We start from the raw sequence: 15,271 nt of genomic DNA, 5'->3' as shown, positions 1-15,271 counted from the left end.
ACATTTCGTAAAGGTGCGGGGAGCGAGCGACAGCCCGAACGGCAGCACTAGGTATTCGTAGGCTACGCCCTCGAATGCAAACCTCAGAAACTGCCTGTGTTTCGGGTGTATAGCGACATGAAAATAAGCATCTGTTAGATCGATTGTCGCAAACCAATCTCCCGGGCCGACTGCACTCAGGAGCTGTCTGAGTGTTAGCATCTTGAACCTGTACGTTCGCAGGTACGTGTTCAAGACTCGCAGGTCGAGGATGGGACGAAGCCCTCCCCCTTTCTTCGGAATGACAAAATAACGGCTGTACCAACCTTTGTCCGTCTCCGAAGCGGGGACCACTCGTATTGCTCTCTTCTGTAATAGCGCCTGTATTTCCTCTCTGAGTACCAAGGCTGCCTCGGGGTTGACAATCGTGTTCACGACTCTTTGGAAACGAGGCGGCTTGACCCGGAACTGCAACCGGTAACCCATGGCAACGGTTTGCAGCACCCACGGAGAGGGGGCGCAAGCGCGCCACTGAGGGAAGTGAGCAGCCAGCCGGCTGGCCTGCAGCACTGACGGCGGGGCGCCGTCGCCCCCCAGTGTGTCTGCAGGGGACTGCATCCCCTGCCTGACCTGGCTCATTTCGCCTGCAGGTTGAGCATTTGAGATTGTTTGAGAGTAAACAACACTCTTTATTGATTGCAACATGGGAACATGTACATTTATACATTTTGTTGGGTGCACCTTTTCCGGGGCATAACAATGAAAAACAGCGGGAACACTCGATGTGGTCGCTTGAACATTCAACACATCTGAACCGTGTGCAGGGGTTATGTGCTTGGGAGACCGCGATAGGGAAGTGCAGCGCCTTCTGGGGCTGACAACCTGAACAGAACTTAAGCGGCACCTCTTGTGCGGCAACAGAGGGGTAAGAGCAGCGTCTCCCTGCTGCCGGATCCCTTCCCCACTCGCAATCACAGCTAGGAGGGCTGAGGCTTCTTCCTCCTGGGCGTCGGGTCCCGTCGGGGGCCCGGGGGAGGGCCTTTGCCCCAGGCCGACTGGCGTGGAGCTCGGGCCGGAGTACGTGCTCTCGCCGGCGGCCCTCCCACTCCAGCAGTGGGCGCCGGTCTCTTGCCAGCTGTCAGAGGAGCGGCGGGCCTGTGAGAGCTAGCAGTGGGCTTGGGCTGGGGCTGGCGTCTGGGGATGATGTCGCGCAGAGCTTCCGTCTGCTTCTTCCTCAGATCGAATCTAGCCTGAATGGCTTCAAGTGAATGTCCGAATAACCCAGCCGCAGACACTGGTGCGTCCAGATACACAGCTCTGTCTCTATCAGGGACGTCGGAGAGGGTCAGCCACAGGTGCCTCTGCGCCACCACTGTCGAAGCCATCCCTCTGCCCAGGGAGAGCGCTGCACAGCGAGACGCACGGAGGATGTAATCCGTGGTGACTCTAACCTCGTTAAGAAGAGGTGACAGCGGGCTGTCCTCCGGAACCAGCGATCCAAGCTCCGCCAGGCACATTGCTTGGTACGTCTGGAGCATGGTGACGGAGCTCATGGCTCGAGCGGTGCCGGCCTGAGCCCGATAAATCTTCTCCAGCTGCGAGGCCGAGAATCTGCAGTGCTTGGACGGCAGAGTTGCGGGGCCACCGACACCATGGTTATGGGACGGGGCCAGATAAGCAGCCAGAGACGGCTCCATAGGGGGTGGGTTAGCTAAACCAGCTCCCTCGGCGCCGTCCAATTCCATGTACTGTCCATAGCCGGGCACAGTGACGCGGGTAGACAGAGGTTTGTCCCATGACGCTGTTAGCTCGCAGAGAAAGTCTGGGAACATGGGGAGGCAGTTTTTGGCCGTTGCGGGCTCCGGTGGAAGGAAAAAACCCGCAAACCGCGACGGCTTCCGAGCTGGTGGAGGAGAGGGCCAGTCCACCTGCAGCTTCTCAGCGGCACGGCGAAACAGGGAGAAAAGAGAGGTGTCATCGTGGCCGACCGGCGCAGCAGCGGCGGCATATTGGGTCGACAATGAGCTCTCCTGCTCATCCTCCGACAAACCATGGATGTCCAGGCCGATGTCCAGCACGTCATCGTCTTCCTGGGGAGCGCTGGCGGGCTTCAACCCAGGCTGAAGCCCGTCAGCGCTCCTGCATGGTTCCGGTTCGTCATCGGCTAACCCGTCAACGTATTCCATGTGGTCAGCCCAGCTAATCGCGGGGACATCGACCTGAAAATTTTCGTCTTCGGACTCGGACGAAGCCGGGGCTCCAGACTCGGAAAGAAGAGGGTCATGCCGTGCGACAGCCGAGCGTCCCAGCACTCTTTCCACAAACGTCACCCGTCTTTCCAGGGTCGAGCGTCGGAGCTGGCGACAAAACGCACAAGCTTCGGGCTCCGTCAACGCTCTCCTAGCGTGGACGATCCCCAGGCAGACAGGGCAGGCATCGTGCTGGTCGCTGTCGTGCAAAGAGAAACCACATCCCTGAGGACAGGGGCGAACAGAAGATTTCTGCTTTGCTCGCTTCGGTTTGGAGTCCATTCCCAAAACGCAAAGCGAAACGCTGCACAAGAAAAACTTGAAAATAGCGCTCCGCGGGCAGCCTACGCACCAGCTGGGCGGTGGAGGCTAACACCAACAGGGGCAGTTAAGCTAGGTTCAAGTTGGCAGACAACGGAGCTAACTAGCAGTAGCTAGCTAGCCCAACTCAGCAGAGGTGTTCTCAGCGAGGTGAAGAGCGTAAGAACTGAGGGATGACGGTGATGGCAGCGGCTATATGTGCGGGCGGGGCCTTGCGCGTGTCATCACACGTCATCTGCCGTAAAGGCGTGAATAAAGGTTTCTTCAGCCAGGACACGCGAGGGCGTGATATCCCATACTTATGTGTTGTACCGAGTGAATCGACTGAAAGGGAACTCACAGAGAAACTCGCGGATTCTTCAACTGACCGCGGCACACCTGCACCAGGGTAAACCTACGCCTACCCTACTCCTGCTTTACAGGTGAAAATAGAGCAACAGGACCGCTGAGTCTTTGATGTTATTTATTTTCTGCTGTGTTTTACTTGCATCTATTTGAAAGACTGAGTGTAAACACAAAAAATATTTTATTTTATGTGCTGGAATGTGCAGAAAATAGGTTTAAATGTTAAACTAATTTCTTCCAGTCAGAGAATGTTGCATATAATTAAATTTTTGCTTGATGCATAAAGTTAAAAGATTAAAACTAACAAAACAAGTTTAAAAAAAAAAGAGACTTTTCCATTTGATTACATTTTGTATGATGGATTATGCAGAAAAAGTAAAATTAGGCTGAAAGATCTATCGCTTTATCACCTCATCATGTTTTTAAAAAGTAACTAAGTAACTAAGTAATTAATTACTTTTGAAAATAAGTAACCAGCAAAGTAACGGGATTACTTTTTTGCGGAAGTAATCAGTTTTTAGTTACTGATTACTTTTTTCAAGTAACTTGACCAACACTGGTGGTAACCAAAACAGGCCGGACCCTCACGTGTCAGTGTCCGCATGTGTGCGTTACCTGCTCCAGCAGGTCTTCGACCTTCCTCTGCCAGCCCTCCCTCACTGCCATCATCTCCAGCTCTTTTTGCTGGGAGAGCTGAGTCATGGCCGCCTGTTTGTCTGCTTCATACTCCTCGGTCAACTCCTCCTTTAGCAAACGCACTTCTTCCCTACAGAAAGACACAAAGTTTGACTAAATTAATTACATTGTACATTCAGTGTGCGTGTGTGTTCACGCTGCTCGGTTTTGTCCTGCTAAAAGACATTTGTAAATATTGCATGCGTTTATAAACTTGCTTCCGACTGTGTTCATTTCCTATTCGTTCTCATCAATATACATGAGTGTTTTGGGGAGACGCCGACTTGTTGGGATAATAAGTGTGATTGTGAAGAGGGCTGTGAGATGACAGAGACGAATGAGAAAAGACATCAGGGGAGATGGGCTTCCTGTTTTTCTCTCTTTTACCGCAGTGCATCTCTCCATTTCCGATCCAAGTCATCTGCCATCTTGTCCATCTTCTGCTTCTCCTCTGTTCTGATGGACATCACTCTGGCCTCATGCTGCTGCTTCTGGGTTTCAATCTCTTCCTGCAAATACAAAGCGGTGCACAAATTTGAACTCCAACAGAAATCACACACTATCAGTATTCCTGATATTTTCTTTTGCTATCTTAGTCTGAAATCAGCAATTGAGTTGGTAAGAAACATCTGCACTGTTTATGAGTTGCACATTTGAGGAGACATCATGTTTTATTGTATCACCGCCACAGATAATACATATTAAACCCATAGCAGGCTGAGCTCAGAAATCAAATGAACACCCCCCCAAAAAAGCGTTTACCAAATAAATTATATATGTAAGCATCTCAAGATTATAAAATTTAACTCATTCTCAACATAAACAGATCTGATATTTAGATTTTCAATTTATGGTAATTTTATCTCAGGGCCTCGTTTAATGATTTTGTTTTTTACAGCTAAACAAAAACTGCTGCTGCTAACAGCGTGAAGTGCCACCTTCAGTCTTGGAATATGTGACCTCTTCCACTAATAACTGCATCCCAGTCCCAGTCCCTAACCCCAGTGTGCAAGACGACTCAGTTTCACAGCTTGTGTTTGAGTTCTTTGCAGGTCGGCAAATAAACAAAAACAAAACAAAAAAATTGCAATATTGTATCAATACAGGAAAACAACAAATATATATTTTTTAAATAAATTAAAGAACTCTGAGATTACTGCGAACAAGAGTGCTCATCTCCTCATGCATCCATCCTGAGATAATGGTAGCCGAGAAAACTTGATGATAAACTGATCAACTGGACACACTGACCGGTAGCTTGGCAAAGCTGCCTCCTAATTCAGAGCACAAATGAGCTGAATGAGCCTTTGTCAATAAGCACAACTTGAAGGGACTGTATTCTGGTTATATTCCTATAGGACAGGAAGACTGATGAGCACAAATGTAATAATTGAATGTGAATTTGTAATTATAATTGTCAACCTGACCCCATTCAATCATAGTGTGACATCAGACTGACTGTCTTGTGGCAGATTCTAGTAACAGTATTGGTTCGTTTGACATAATTTTAGGCCCCAATCAATAAATATGTAAAAAAAAGACTTTCAGAGTAAAATCTATAATAATGCAGGCAGGTAATATCTAAAATAACCTTGGTGTTTTTAAAGTGCTGATGCCCTAATAGTGTAAGTTTAAAGCCGCATAAAGTAAAAAAGTGCATTTTCTTTTTTCTCCAAGTCTGCATCTCTGACCAGATGCCATATTTCAATAGCTGAAGCTGGATGACTCATACTGTAATGCCCACTTCCACATGCATTTATAATGCCATGGCTACAGGGCATTTATAATGTGCTGGTTTCAAGGCAGAAACAAACTTCACCGGGTCAGCTGTTTCCAGCTGCTGAAGAGGCTGCAGGCTGTAAGTGCTGATGAGCTCATTAGAAGAGCTAAAAGCTCTCTTGTTTAGCTGCAAGGGGAAGCACATGAGTGGTTAAATCCACTGTGAGGACAATTTACATTTCTGGGAATCTAAATAAGATTTTAAAAAAAATCTGTGCTTTTAGATTTCTCACAAGTGGAGATGATTTTTGGAGGAGCAATGCAGGAAGAAACATATGACCAGTTGGATTTGAGTGTTTGTGACTCTTACTAGCTACTGTTCATTATTTAAAAGCCTTTTTTAGGAACAGTTCACAGGTTATCTGGGGACTAGATATTTATAGTAATAAAGATATATGCTTCAGTAAGCCACAGTGGGCTGGATTTCTCTCAAAAAGCGACCGATGGGCTCAACGGCAAATTAAGAAAAGAACAAAAAAAAAAAACCACAGACATGACTCATGTTTCACTTGTTACTTTATCCTAAACAGTCTGTATTTGTTTCATTATACTTTCACTTGAATAATTATAATTCTGAATCATTCATTTCTGATAAATCAGAGACTATAGTAAAGGCTTACCCACCTACATTAAAGCTAACTGTGAGTAACCATCGCCTTGTTCAGTTTCCGTCATATTTTAGCTGCTTATAGACAAAATGACTGGATTTGCATCAGAGGTTAGTGAGGGTGGTGCAGTTCACTCCAGCATGTGGGGCCCTTCAAAGTGTCGCAAGATAAATCTTGCACTACAAATGTACATCTATATTTATATGTTGTTAAGAATAAAAATAAATTTAAATGAGTCTATATAACAAGAAAATGTAAAGCTCAGGTTAAAACTATTAGCCCCCTTATGAATTTCTTTTTTTAACAGAGCATTTATAAACATTTCTGCACACAATAGAAGAATTTTTTCAGAAAAAAATCAAAATGACAAAGCTTAATATTAAAAGCGGACCTTTTTAAGTGAGCCATAGCACAAACTACTGTTCTACTTGAACTCTGTGATGCTTAAACCTCATAAAATCAAATAAAAAAAGACTCTGGAAAGAAAAATAGCCTTCAAGCCAGACTGAAGTATGCTAAAGATGACCAGGAGACTATTCATACTGGAAGCATGTCCTTTGGTCAGATGAGATTAAACTAGAACTGGGAATCTCATCAAGGTGGAAGGAACAATGAAAAACGAAGGATGTGTGAAGATTCTGAAAGTCGGGAGCAAAGCTGGGTCTGTGCCGTCGCTTTGTCTTCAACACGACAAAGACCAAAGTGAATGTTACTGACTGTCCTGCACAAACCCCTGACTTAACTGCCACTGACCACCTAATCTGGAGGAGTTTGAGAGATTCACTAAAGAAAAATGGGCTAAGACTGATCAGGAGGCATGTGTGAGACTTGCTGAAAACAAACGTTCAGATTCTTTGTGCAAAGTGTAATAGTGTAAGCATCCAAAATAAAACCAGCATGTTTGCAATCGCCGTGTCAAATACTGGAAAAAAAACATGAAATTATTTTGTTTTTGTGGAACTTCTAACAACAACATCGAAAGCACGAAACATGCTCAAGTACTCATGACTTAACAACAGGCTGCTTGTCTGAGGAACACATGATGTAATCTCTACAATGACATCATAGTTTATAACATTTTTTTTTTAATTTTGTGAACTTTCTGTATTTAAGGTAGAAATAAAACATGAGTATAAATGAAACCATCTCTCGTTCTACTTTTCCTAACCTAGTAATCTACTTAAAGGTTCATTCTGTGCTAAACAATAGCTGGTCTAAATTTACTGTGAGGCCGGCCTCTGCTGGTGTTGAGCTTGTGTCTATGCTAATGAGCTCAGTGTGAACACAGGATACAATCCTGTGTCAAGCTTGGCTTTTTTACTGCCCCAGTCCTGCTCTTTAAATAGCCCTTTAAATAAGAAGCCTGGTGGGAATTCAAAGAGCACCATTCTGCAGTTTCATTTAATTATCGCTCTTCTTATAGCCTCTCTGCACTGTGCTTCTTATTAACTCTTCTTTCTGCCTTTATTAACAGTTGTTTTAATTCCTGTTACTGAAGCTAAGACATTTCCACACTTTTTCTGTCCCTTTCTGCATTTTTGTTCTACTTTAAACCTTTTTATTGTACAGTCCTATGATGATTCAGCCTTCCCAAATTCTCATTTGATGACTTATTATCATGAATAAGTTCCTTTAAATACAAATATCATCCCTATTATTAATAACAGTATTAATAGCTATAATTTTAATGAAAGGATCGAGTCGCTCCCTCCTCCTCCTCCCCCTGCCAGTAAGCCACGCTCTCTATCACAAACGCTCTTCCTGCGTCTCACACCAGCAGGGCTCTTTTCAAACATAGGCCCACTCTGCTCATAATGGCCTCATCATCATTATCTCACAGCTGGCCTTCAGCACCACGCTTGTTTCTCAGTTAACTCTCATTTCCTGCTCTCCTGCTTTCAAAATGTTCTTCCCCTCTCCCATCCTTCTATCCTCCGATCCTTGCCTGTGTCCCCCCCTCTCTGTCTCTCTCTATTCGGTCATCAGTGAAGGCTTTTTTTTTAATCACCACATTTATTTGACTGACTGAGCTGTTATTGTCAGACTATGAGACAGGCTGTCACACTGACTTACTATGTCAGGAGGCAAATTACCATCTGCCAGTCTCAGTGTCGGGTCTGAAAACTCTTGACTGGTTGACCCAACCTGTCAAGACTTTTGCAAAGGTTACTTCAATTCAGTAAAATCTGAGTCCCAGAAAGTTGGTAAAATAAAAGCTGGGATTTAATCCATTAAGTTTAAGTGACTGAGTGTGTGTAACAAGGTGCATTAGACAAAAAAACAAGAGCCAGAAACTAACAGCTCTAAGTTTATCCTTGGGGAGCGACGGTTTAGCTCACTGGAATGAGCAGGCGACCATATGCCCCACGGCTGAGAGCGGCCGGCCAGGGTTAGAGTCTGATACGCGGTCCTTTGCCACATGTCTTCCCCTCTCTCTTTCCGCCACTTTCCTGTCAGTCTTCACTGTCCCTATCAAAAATAAAGCCATAAAAAGTCCTCTTCCAGTCCCTAAAAGCCCACTCTCTTTTGATTGGCCATCTTCTGGAAGCCCACTGAGGGGCAATGACCTTATAAGGAAATCTGATTCAGAAAGAAAACAGACTAGAAAGCTATCAGTGGCTTACTTTTACATTAATTTTATGCTTATACAAATGTTTACTTCAGTATTTGCACCTTTAATACTTTCAACACTTTCTACAAAACAAAACAAAGACGATAGAATTTGCATATTCTCAGCTGCAGTTTAACGCTCTGTTCATTTGTCTAGATCTGAATATCTGAGTGTGACACTGATAACCAATCTGTGTAATTTGACACTCTGTATCTTTACATCTTACAGGATTCTAAAACAAATATTAAGAACTGATCTGTGACTACTGAAGGAAATACAACATTTCCTTCCACTGTTATGATGACATCCAAATTTACTTCTGTTTCTGTCCCACTGCAGTCTCTGCTTAACTGTCTACATGATGTTAGAGACCAGTTAACACAAAATTTTCTCACCCTAAAATATAAGGCTGAAGTTATTGTTTTTGGAAGACACGCCCCTTTTGGATAAGTTAACTGATACCTTTGGTCCTCTTGCTCGTCATCATTCCCACACTGTAAGAAATCTCAGAGTGTTTTTAGAAAGCTCTTTTAAATTAGAGAAGCAAGTGTCCACAGTTGTGAAAAACACTTTTTTATCAGTTACCTGAAATTGCCAAAGCTCAGCCTTATCTTCCTCCTAAAGACGCAGAAAAACGTATTCATGCCTTCATCACACTGGACTACTGCAATTCTCTCTGGGTCTTCAGCACTCATGTCTCCATCAGTTAATCTAAAGTGCTGCTGCGCGTCTTCTAACAGGTGTTAGAACGTATGAACACATCACTGCAGTTTTAGCAAATTTACACTGACTTTGTTGCTTATAAATGTGCTATAGAAATAAATGTGATATTGATATTGAAGTGATTATCCTCAGTAAGACTTTATTTTATTGGGGCGTTAATGCAGGAGGACCCTCATTTCAGGTTCTCCAAACCTCAGTACTGTCTTTGTTTTCTCCTCACCTGTAGGTCAGTCAGCAGGTTGCTCGTCTCTCGGACGCGGGCTCGAGTCGCGTCTAGCTCTATCTTGAGTTTCTCCTGAGTTTCCTTCAGACAGGTAATCTGCATCTGAGCTGAATTCAGGTTCTGTTCCCCCTCTCTCACCAGCTCCTGAAGGTGGGACACCTGAGGAGACAACCACTCAGTTGATTGAGACGTGTCGGTATGCATGGAGACGATCAGGTCATGCTGGTCATGCGTTAGCGCTCCAGTAAGAGCTGACTCATACTTCCTGATTGGCCATGTTGAGTTTGGCCGAAAGCTCCTCTTTCAAGTTGTCGAGTTGCTGCTGGAGGCGATCTCTCTGCTCCTCTAATGACAGCCGTTTAATCTCAAACTCCTGGCTCATTTTCTGGAGACGGGAAGAAAGAGAGAGAGGAAGAAAGGAACGAGATTGGATGAAAAGACGGATGAGAAGAGCGGGAAGGATAATAGGACAAGAAATTGGGCAAGTTGATTAGTGCTGGACCATGAAACTAGAGATTTATTCTACATTCTTCCATGTCTAAAATGTCTTTGTGAGACAAATTCTCAATGCATGTTTTCAATATGAAAATGCTTTTTGCCCGTTTTCCTCTGATATAAACTTAAAGTCTCTAAAAAAAATGAGGAGATTTAAAAGCAACTCTATTGAAAATCCAATTTCTGCCACAATGTGGAGTCATGGCAGCGTTTGAGCGTGACGCAGGGCTACTGAATGAGGAAAAGACACGTGAACTGTCATTTACACTTAAAAGGCCATCTCTTCAAAACATCCAGTTTCTATAATCCTTCAAACCAGAGCGTCAAATCCTTTCTGGGCCACTCTGGATTTCTCTTATGAAAATCTCCTTTTGATCTACTTCTTAAGTCTCTCTTTTCAGTAAATTGCTGAGATCCTTACTGTCTATGCTTTATGATACACCTAAACAATACTGAGCTCTGTTTGTACTAACAGTGCTGAGCAACAGGTTTCTGGTTGTTCGTTCTTTGCAGATACTATTATTTTACTGTAAAGGTGAATTTAGAATATTTTCTGGATCTTCTGATCATCTGATGTTCGTTACAGGCGAATACAAAAAGAGGGCACGTACATCTACTTATTCAGCTGTGCAATTGCCTTACCAGTGATCAATAAGGGTTCAGTCATTAGTGTCTAATTTGCAGCTATTATTTATCATCTTGACATCCCCGTTGGGTTGAGGCAAGTTGTATCCATCAGAATCTCTTCAATGACGTGAGCAAAATACAAAGCAACCCCCCTTTTAATCTTTCCCACATGGGAGCCACCCAGTAATCCACATCCTCTTTCTTTAACCCACTCACAGGAGAGCCACCTTTCCCATGCAGCTTTAGAGCCACAAGATTAAAATTAAATCAGAGCTTGTACTCTTGTAGCCCCGACTCACAGATTTGAATTAGGTGAGAAGCACAAACTCTTGGAAGGGAAAAAAAGCCAAGCAAACAAATAAAACCTGCAGCATTACAACATGCCGGTCACACCACCACGCAAGTGCAAGTCTTCAGCCAATAAATATTTAGATCACGTCTCAGAAGAAGTGAAACAAAGACATGTGAACAAACTGAAAGCTTTGAGAACTTAGAAATGATTTATAGCGCGAGACGCAGCATTTCAATCATTCAACTCTCTGCCAGAGATCCACCTCAGCGATGTGTCAAACATCACCTGCAGAGTCATACATCGCTGACACCACGGCAGGACGAAAGTGTATAAAAGTAGAGCTGGTTAAGAGTATTTTTTACCTGGATGGGGCAATAATTCTATCAATCGGCAGGTCAAGGACAAGAAACCCTTCACTTTTAAATGAATAGTGAGGGCTGCTTAGCTTATGTCACCTAGTTATATGATATTGATTCACATGTTGTTGAGAGCGGGATCGTCTCCAACTCCCTGGATTTCTTACATGGTTAAGATGGAAAACTGGTGGATGGACCTCACTGTGGCCACTGCACTGTTGCTGGAACTTGTAATCTCTTCATACTCTTTGTTTTGATAATGTACAGGGGTTTTAAACAAACTGAATGGGCAACAGTTATGCCGGCCCACGCCAGCTGATGGCTCGTCCTACTGATGATCTCATATAGGATTGCAATATTTAAGCTTCTTTAGCCCGCCTAGAGTTGCTGCACATCCACAAGCTGCTTTGCAATCCAGCACCACCTTCCACAGAGTGCTTCACTCAATCCATGTCAAATCTCGTGTTACTGCTCTGGTCTGTGAGGGGTCTTCCTCACCCGTACGCACGCGTATAGTGTTTGTGTTGAAATGACTGCAAGTGGAAATGAAATCGTCTTTGACTACAGCGATCCTTGCCTCAGTTAAACATATTCAAGTTTCACAAATAGAAAAGAGAACACGAAATTTGATTAAGGACATTTTTACGATTGTTTAAAAACCAAACAATTCATCTAGAACTATGGTGTCAAAATACGGTGGCCCTGAAAAGACTCCAGTCTGGCCTATTTCCATCTTTGGAAATGTTCCCTTTGTAAAGGAGGGCAAAAATACTGGACTTTTAATTACATTTTCATAAATTTTACAGCTTTTCCTGCTGATAAAGACCACCGCTAGAGCCATCATACGACACTAAAGTAATGACGTAATAGAAAAAAGTTCCTGTTTTTTTAAATATCGGCTATAAAAATGTGTTTTTTTATTTTTTATTTTTTTACAATGTAGAGTCAAATAAATAAATAAATGAATAAATAAAAACTTTCTGCTTTATAATTCCAAAACTGTGGAGGTGATGTGCTGCCACAAATCATTTATAATTCTATACATTTCTTACTAGAGCAGGGCGATATTTATCACGATATAGATTTGAAAATTTGCGATAACGATATAACTGACAATATAATTGACACTAGACAAAAACTTTACAACTCCACAAGTTTATTAGTGCAAAAAAAAATCAATGTATTTTCACTTAAACAAGCAGCTGTTTTTTTATGTGCATTAAAGTTATATAAAAATTTAACAGTGCAAATTCCTTGCTGACAGTTTGACCAAAAGGCATTTCCAGTGGAAATTGGCCGGCATATCCTCAGCATAACCACAAAACTTTAAAAGAGGTTAAACAAACACACAATACGGTAATATTATGTTGAAGCACAGTACGTATCACTACGCGAGGCTCCTGACTAAGGTAGCCGTAATGCTCCAACAATCCATCAAGCGGTGCGGCTTCGTAGCTCAGCAAAGTCGTACTGAAACATTTGACAGATTTTCGAGCGCCGTGTACATAAAATCGTTTCGAGGTCAGTAAACACAACCAGAATTTAAACATAAGGCAGACAGGATTATAAGGGGCACTGTTGATTTTCAGAAAAATCAAAGGATTGATTTTAAGTGTGCCGTATTTTCCAAACAACACGGTAATAACGACGGCCCGCTAGCATGCGCCACCAAAAATAGTGCTTTGTTGTGTATCTGACGGACGAAAGCCAAACCAGTTCAACACCACTGAAGTTGCAGCATTTTCACAAACCAATTCTGGTTCATCCGTTTCATTTAACGATCCGCTTTCGCCCTTCTCATTCTGCGTTGCCGCCATGTATGTATGTAAACAAAGGCACTGCGCATGTACGTTTTACCCATATTCTATCGCGATATTTCATTTTCTTGTCGTTGCCCAACATTATACCGGTATTACCGTGAACGGTATGATATGGCCCAGCCCTATTTCTTACAAGATCTGTCTTTACTGATAGACAGAATTCTCTAACTACAGCAGCATTTCTTTATTAGAAAAACTGAGACAAGCTGTTGAAACTGCACTTCTCCTTCTTATAATGAGATATCTCAGGGATTAAATGTGTAGTTAAACATCTTCAAAGTGACAGAGAGGGGATTTCCACCTGTCTGACCCACTTAAGCTCAAAACAGGCTCTATGTGGACCTCGATGAATGACTTTGACATCCCCGATCTAGAAAACAATCAGCACAGTAAACAATGCCGAAAGTGACAGTTGGCCGCTTTCGTAAGCTTCAGCTGCTGCCATATTTAAAAGACAACACGCTGCTGACACTGAGTAGAAAGCTGCATCAATGCCAAAAGCCTATCACTTCATTATGGACACTTTCATTTTTGACTGTCCTCTTTAAACTGAGAGAAGCTGCGTTCACCTGCAAACAAACCCATCAGAGGAATGAATCTACATGTGCAGCAGTGCAGGGACATTAGAAACACCAATGAAAAGTCTTTATTCTACTGCTGTCTCATCTGGCCTTAAGTAGACCGTGGTGAATTATGAATTAATACAGCACAAGCAATTTGTAGAGTTAGTCGCTTTATTGCTTCGGTTGAAGAACTCGTTAATATCCGCTGACAGTCGTAAAACTAACAAGTACAAAGATGAAGACGTTTTAGAATAAATCGCCTTTTTCTTCTTCTTCTTCCAAATGACCACTTCTGTCTCTTTCTTTTCTGTCTGCATCTTTGTCTCACCGTCTCTCGTCCTGCATCCCCTTTTTCATTTCAGCCCAAACAAAAGCAGACATTAATCTAAACGCAGCTTCGACTTACATAATATTTCCCTTTTTCATCAACCCCTCCATCCATTCTCTCCGTCGCTCTGTCTTTCAGGGAATCTATAAACACACGCCCACACGCTCATGCACGACTCTCACTTGGCTTAGAGGCAGGATTTAATGTCAATGAAAATCAACCAATTAGCAGTCAGCTTCAAACAGCATCCGAAGTGTGAGCTCACGAGGGGCGAAAAGAAAGGAAAAAAGAGAGAGAGCAACATTATGAAAGAGGAGAAATATGGGACGAGACGGAAGAGAGAAAACACCGAGCGCAAAGTGATTTAAAATGCAGCGTCTAATCGTTTCAGACCAACAAGATACGTCTTCATTTTGGACGGCAGGCTTTAATATTAAAGGAATGACTTTTGAGACAAAGTGTTTTGTGTTACTCTGTGCCAGTCATATATTACACTGCCTTCATGCCTCTTAGCTAATTCATTTTAATTGGATGGAAGCAAACTCCAGTATGTACGCTGTCCTTTGCTGAACTTCAGCTCTAAATGCAGCTGGAGCCATGTGAGCGTGAATAAAGGGGGTGTAATGTGCTGCAACAGATATAAACAAGAGAGAACAATAGGACCTACTATTCTGCTCACTTTTTGCCTTTTCAGAGCAAAACAGTCATACTGGCCTATAGGATAATAAGATAAGAGAGCAGTGCAGCCTTTACCGAGCCCCATAGAGTGATTTGCATTTAACCCATCTTAAGCATTGGGAGTAGTGGGCAGGCAGCGTGCAGCACCCATGGACCAGCTGCAGCTGTAAGGCATGTCTTGGTCATACTATACTGCTCAATATAAGTTTATCCTTCCTGACACAGTTTGATGGAAAGGTTAGAGGTTACTGGACATTCAGGATAATCAGGAACTTTAGTCAATTTGATACTCATGTGTTTTTCTTACATATAAAAAATAATCAATATTCATTCATTATTTCTCAATTCGAATTTTTTAACAATATTTTAAAAGACACAAAACAAGTGAAAAATCAGATTTTCAGTCTGATCGAGCCACCACAGTTGAGCCACACCTCTCTCTGTCTGTCTGTCCACAGACTCCTCCTACACAATCATCTAAGCTTCGTACAGGGGTACATCTATATATCTCTGTCACACATTTTGATATCATCATGTTGCCTAGCAACCACCTTGCTAGGGGTAGCGGGCAAAAATGACTTGCTTTGAGCATTTTTCCA

At 43.1% G+C, this 15,271-nt stretch overlaps 1 protein-coding gene across 1 annotated transcript in view; it reads right to left on the bottom strand.

The window, feature by feature from the left end:
- fam184aa (family with sequence similarity 184 member Aa) overlaps positions 1-15,271 on the bottom strand; it is an 81,293-nt gene that overhangs the window by 29,656 nt on the left and 36,366 nt on the right. Inside the window, exons 11-14 of the mRNA XM_085348067.1 lie at positions 9,776-9,898; positions 9,511-9,672; positions 3,957-4,078; positions 3,510-3,660 (exon numbers count right to left, since the gene is read on the bottom strand). Of these exons, the coding sequence (XP_085204193.1) occupies positions 3,510-3,660; positions 3,957-4,078; positions 9,511-9,672; positions 9,776-9,898 (558 nt within the window). The remainder of the gene's footprint in view (positions 1-3,509; positions 3,661-3,956; positions 4,079-9,510; positions 9,673-9,775; positions 9,899-15,271) is intronic.

Source organism: Diplotaxodon limnothrissa, linkage group LG23, assembly GCF_057381915.1.
Source record: "Diplotaxodon limnothrissa isolate DT_005_m linkage group LG23, D_limnothrissa_male_GT1.1, whole genome shotgun sequence".
NCBI lineage: Eukaryota > Metazoa > Chordata > Actinopteri > Cichliformes > Cichlidae > Diplotaxodon > Diplotaxodon limnothrissa.
Note: the sequence above shows the minus strand (reverse complement) of the source record. Positions and strands in the feature narration are given on the sequence as shown.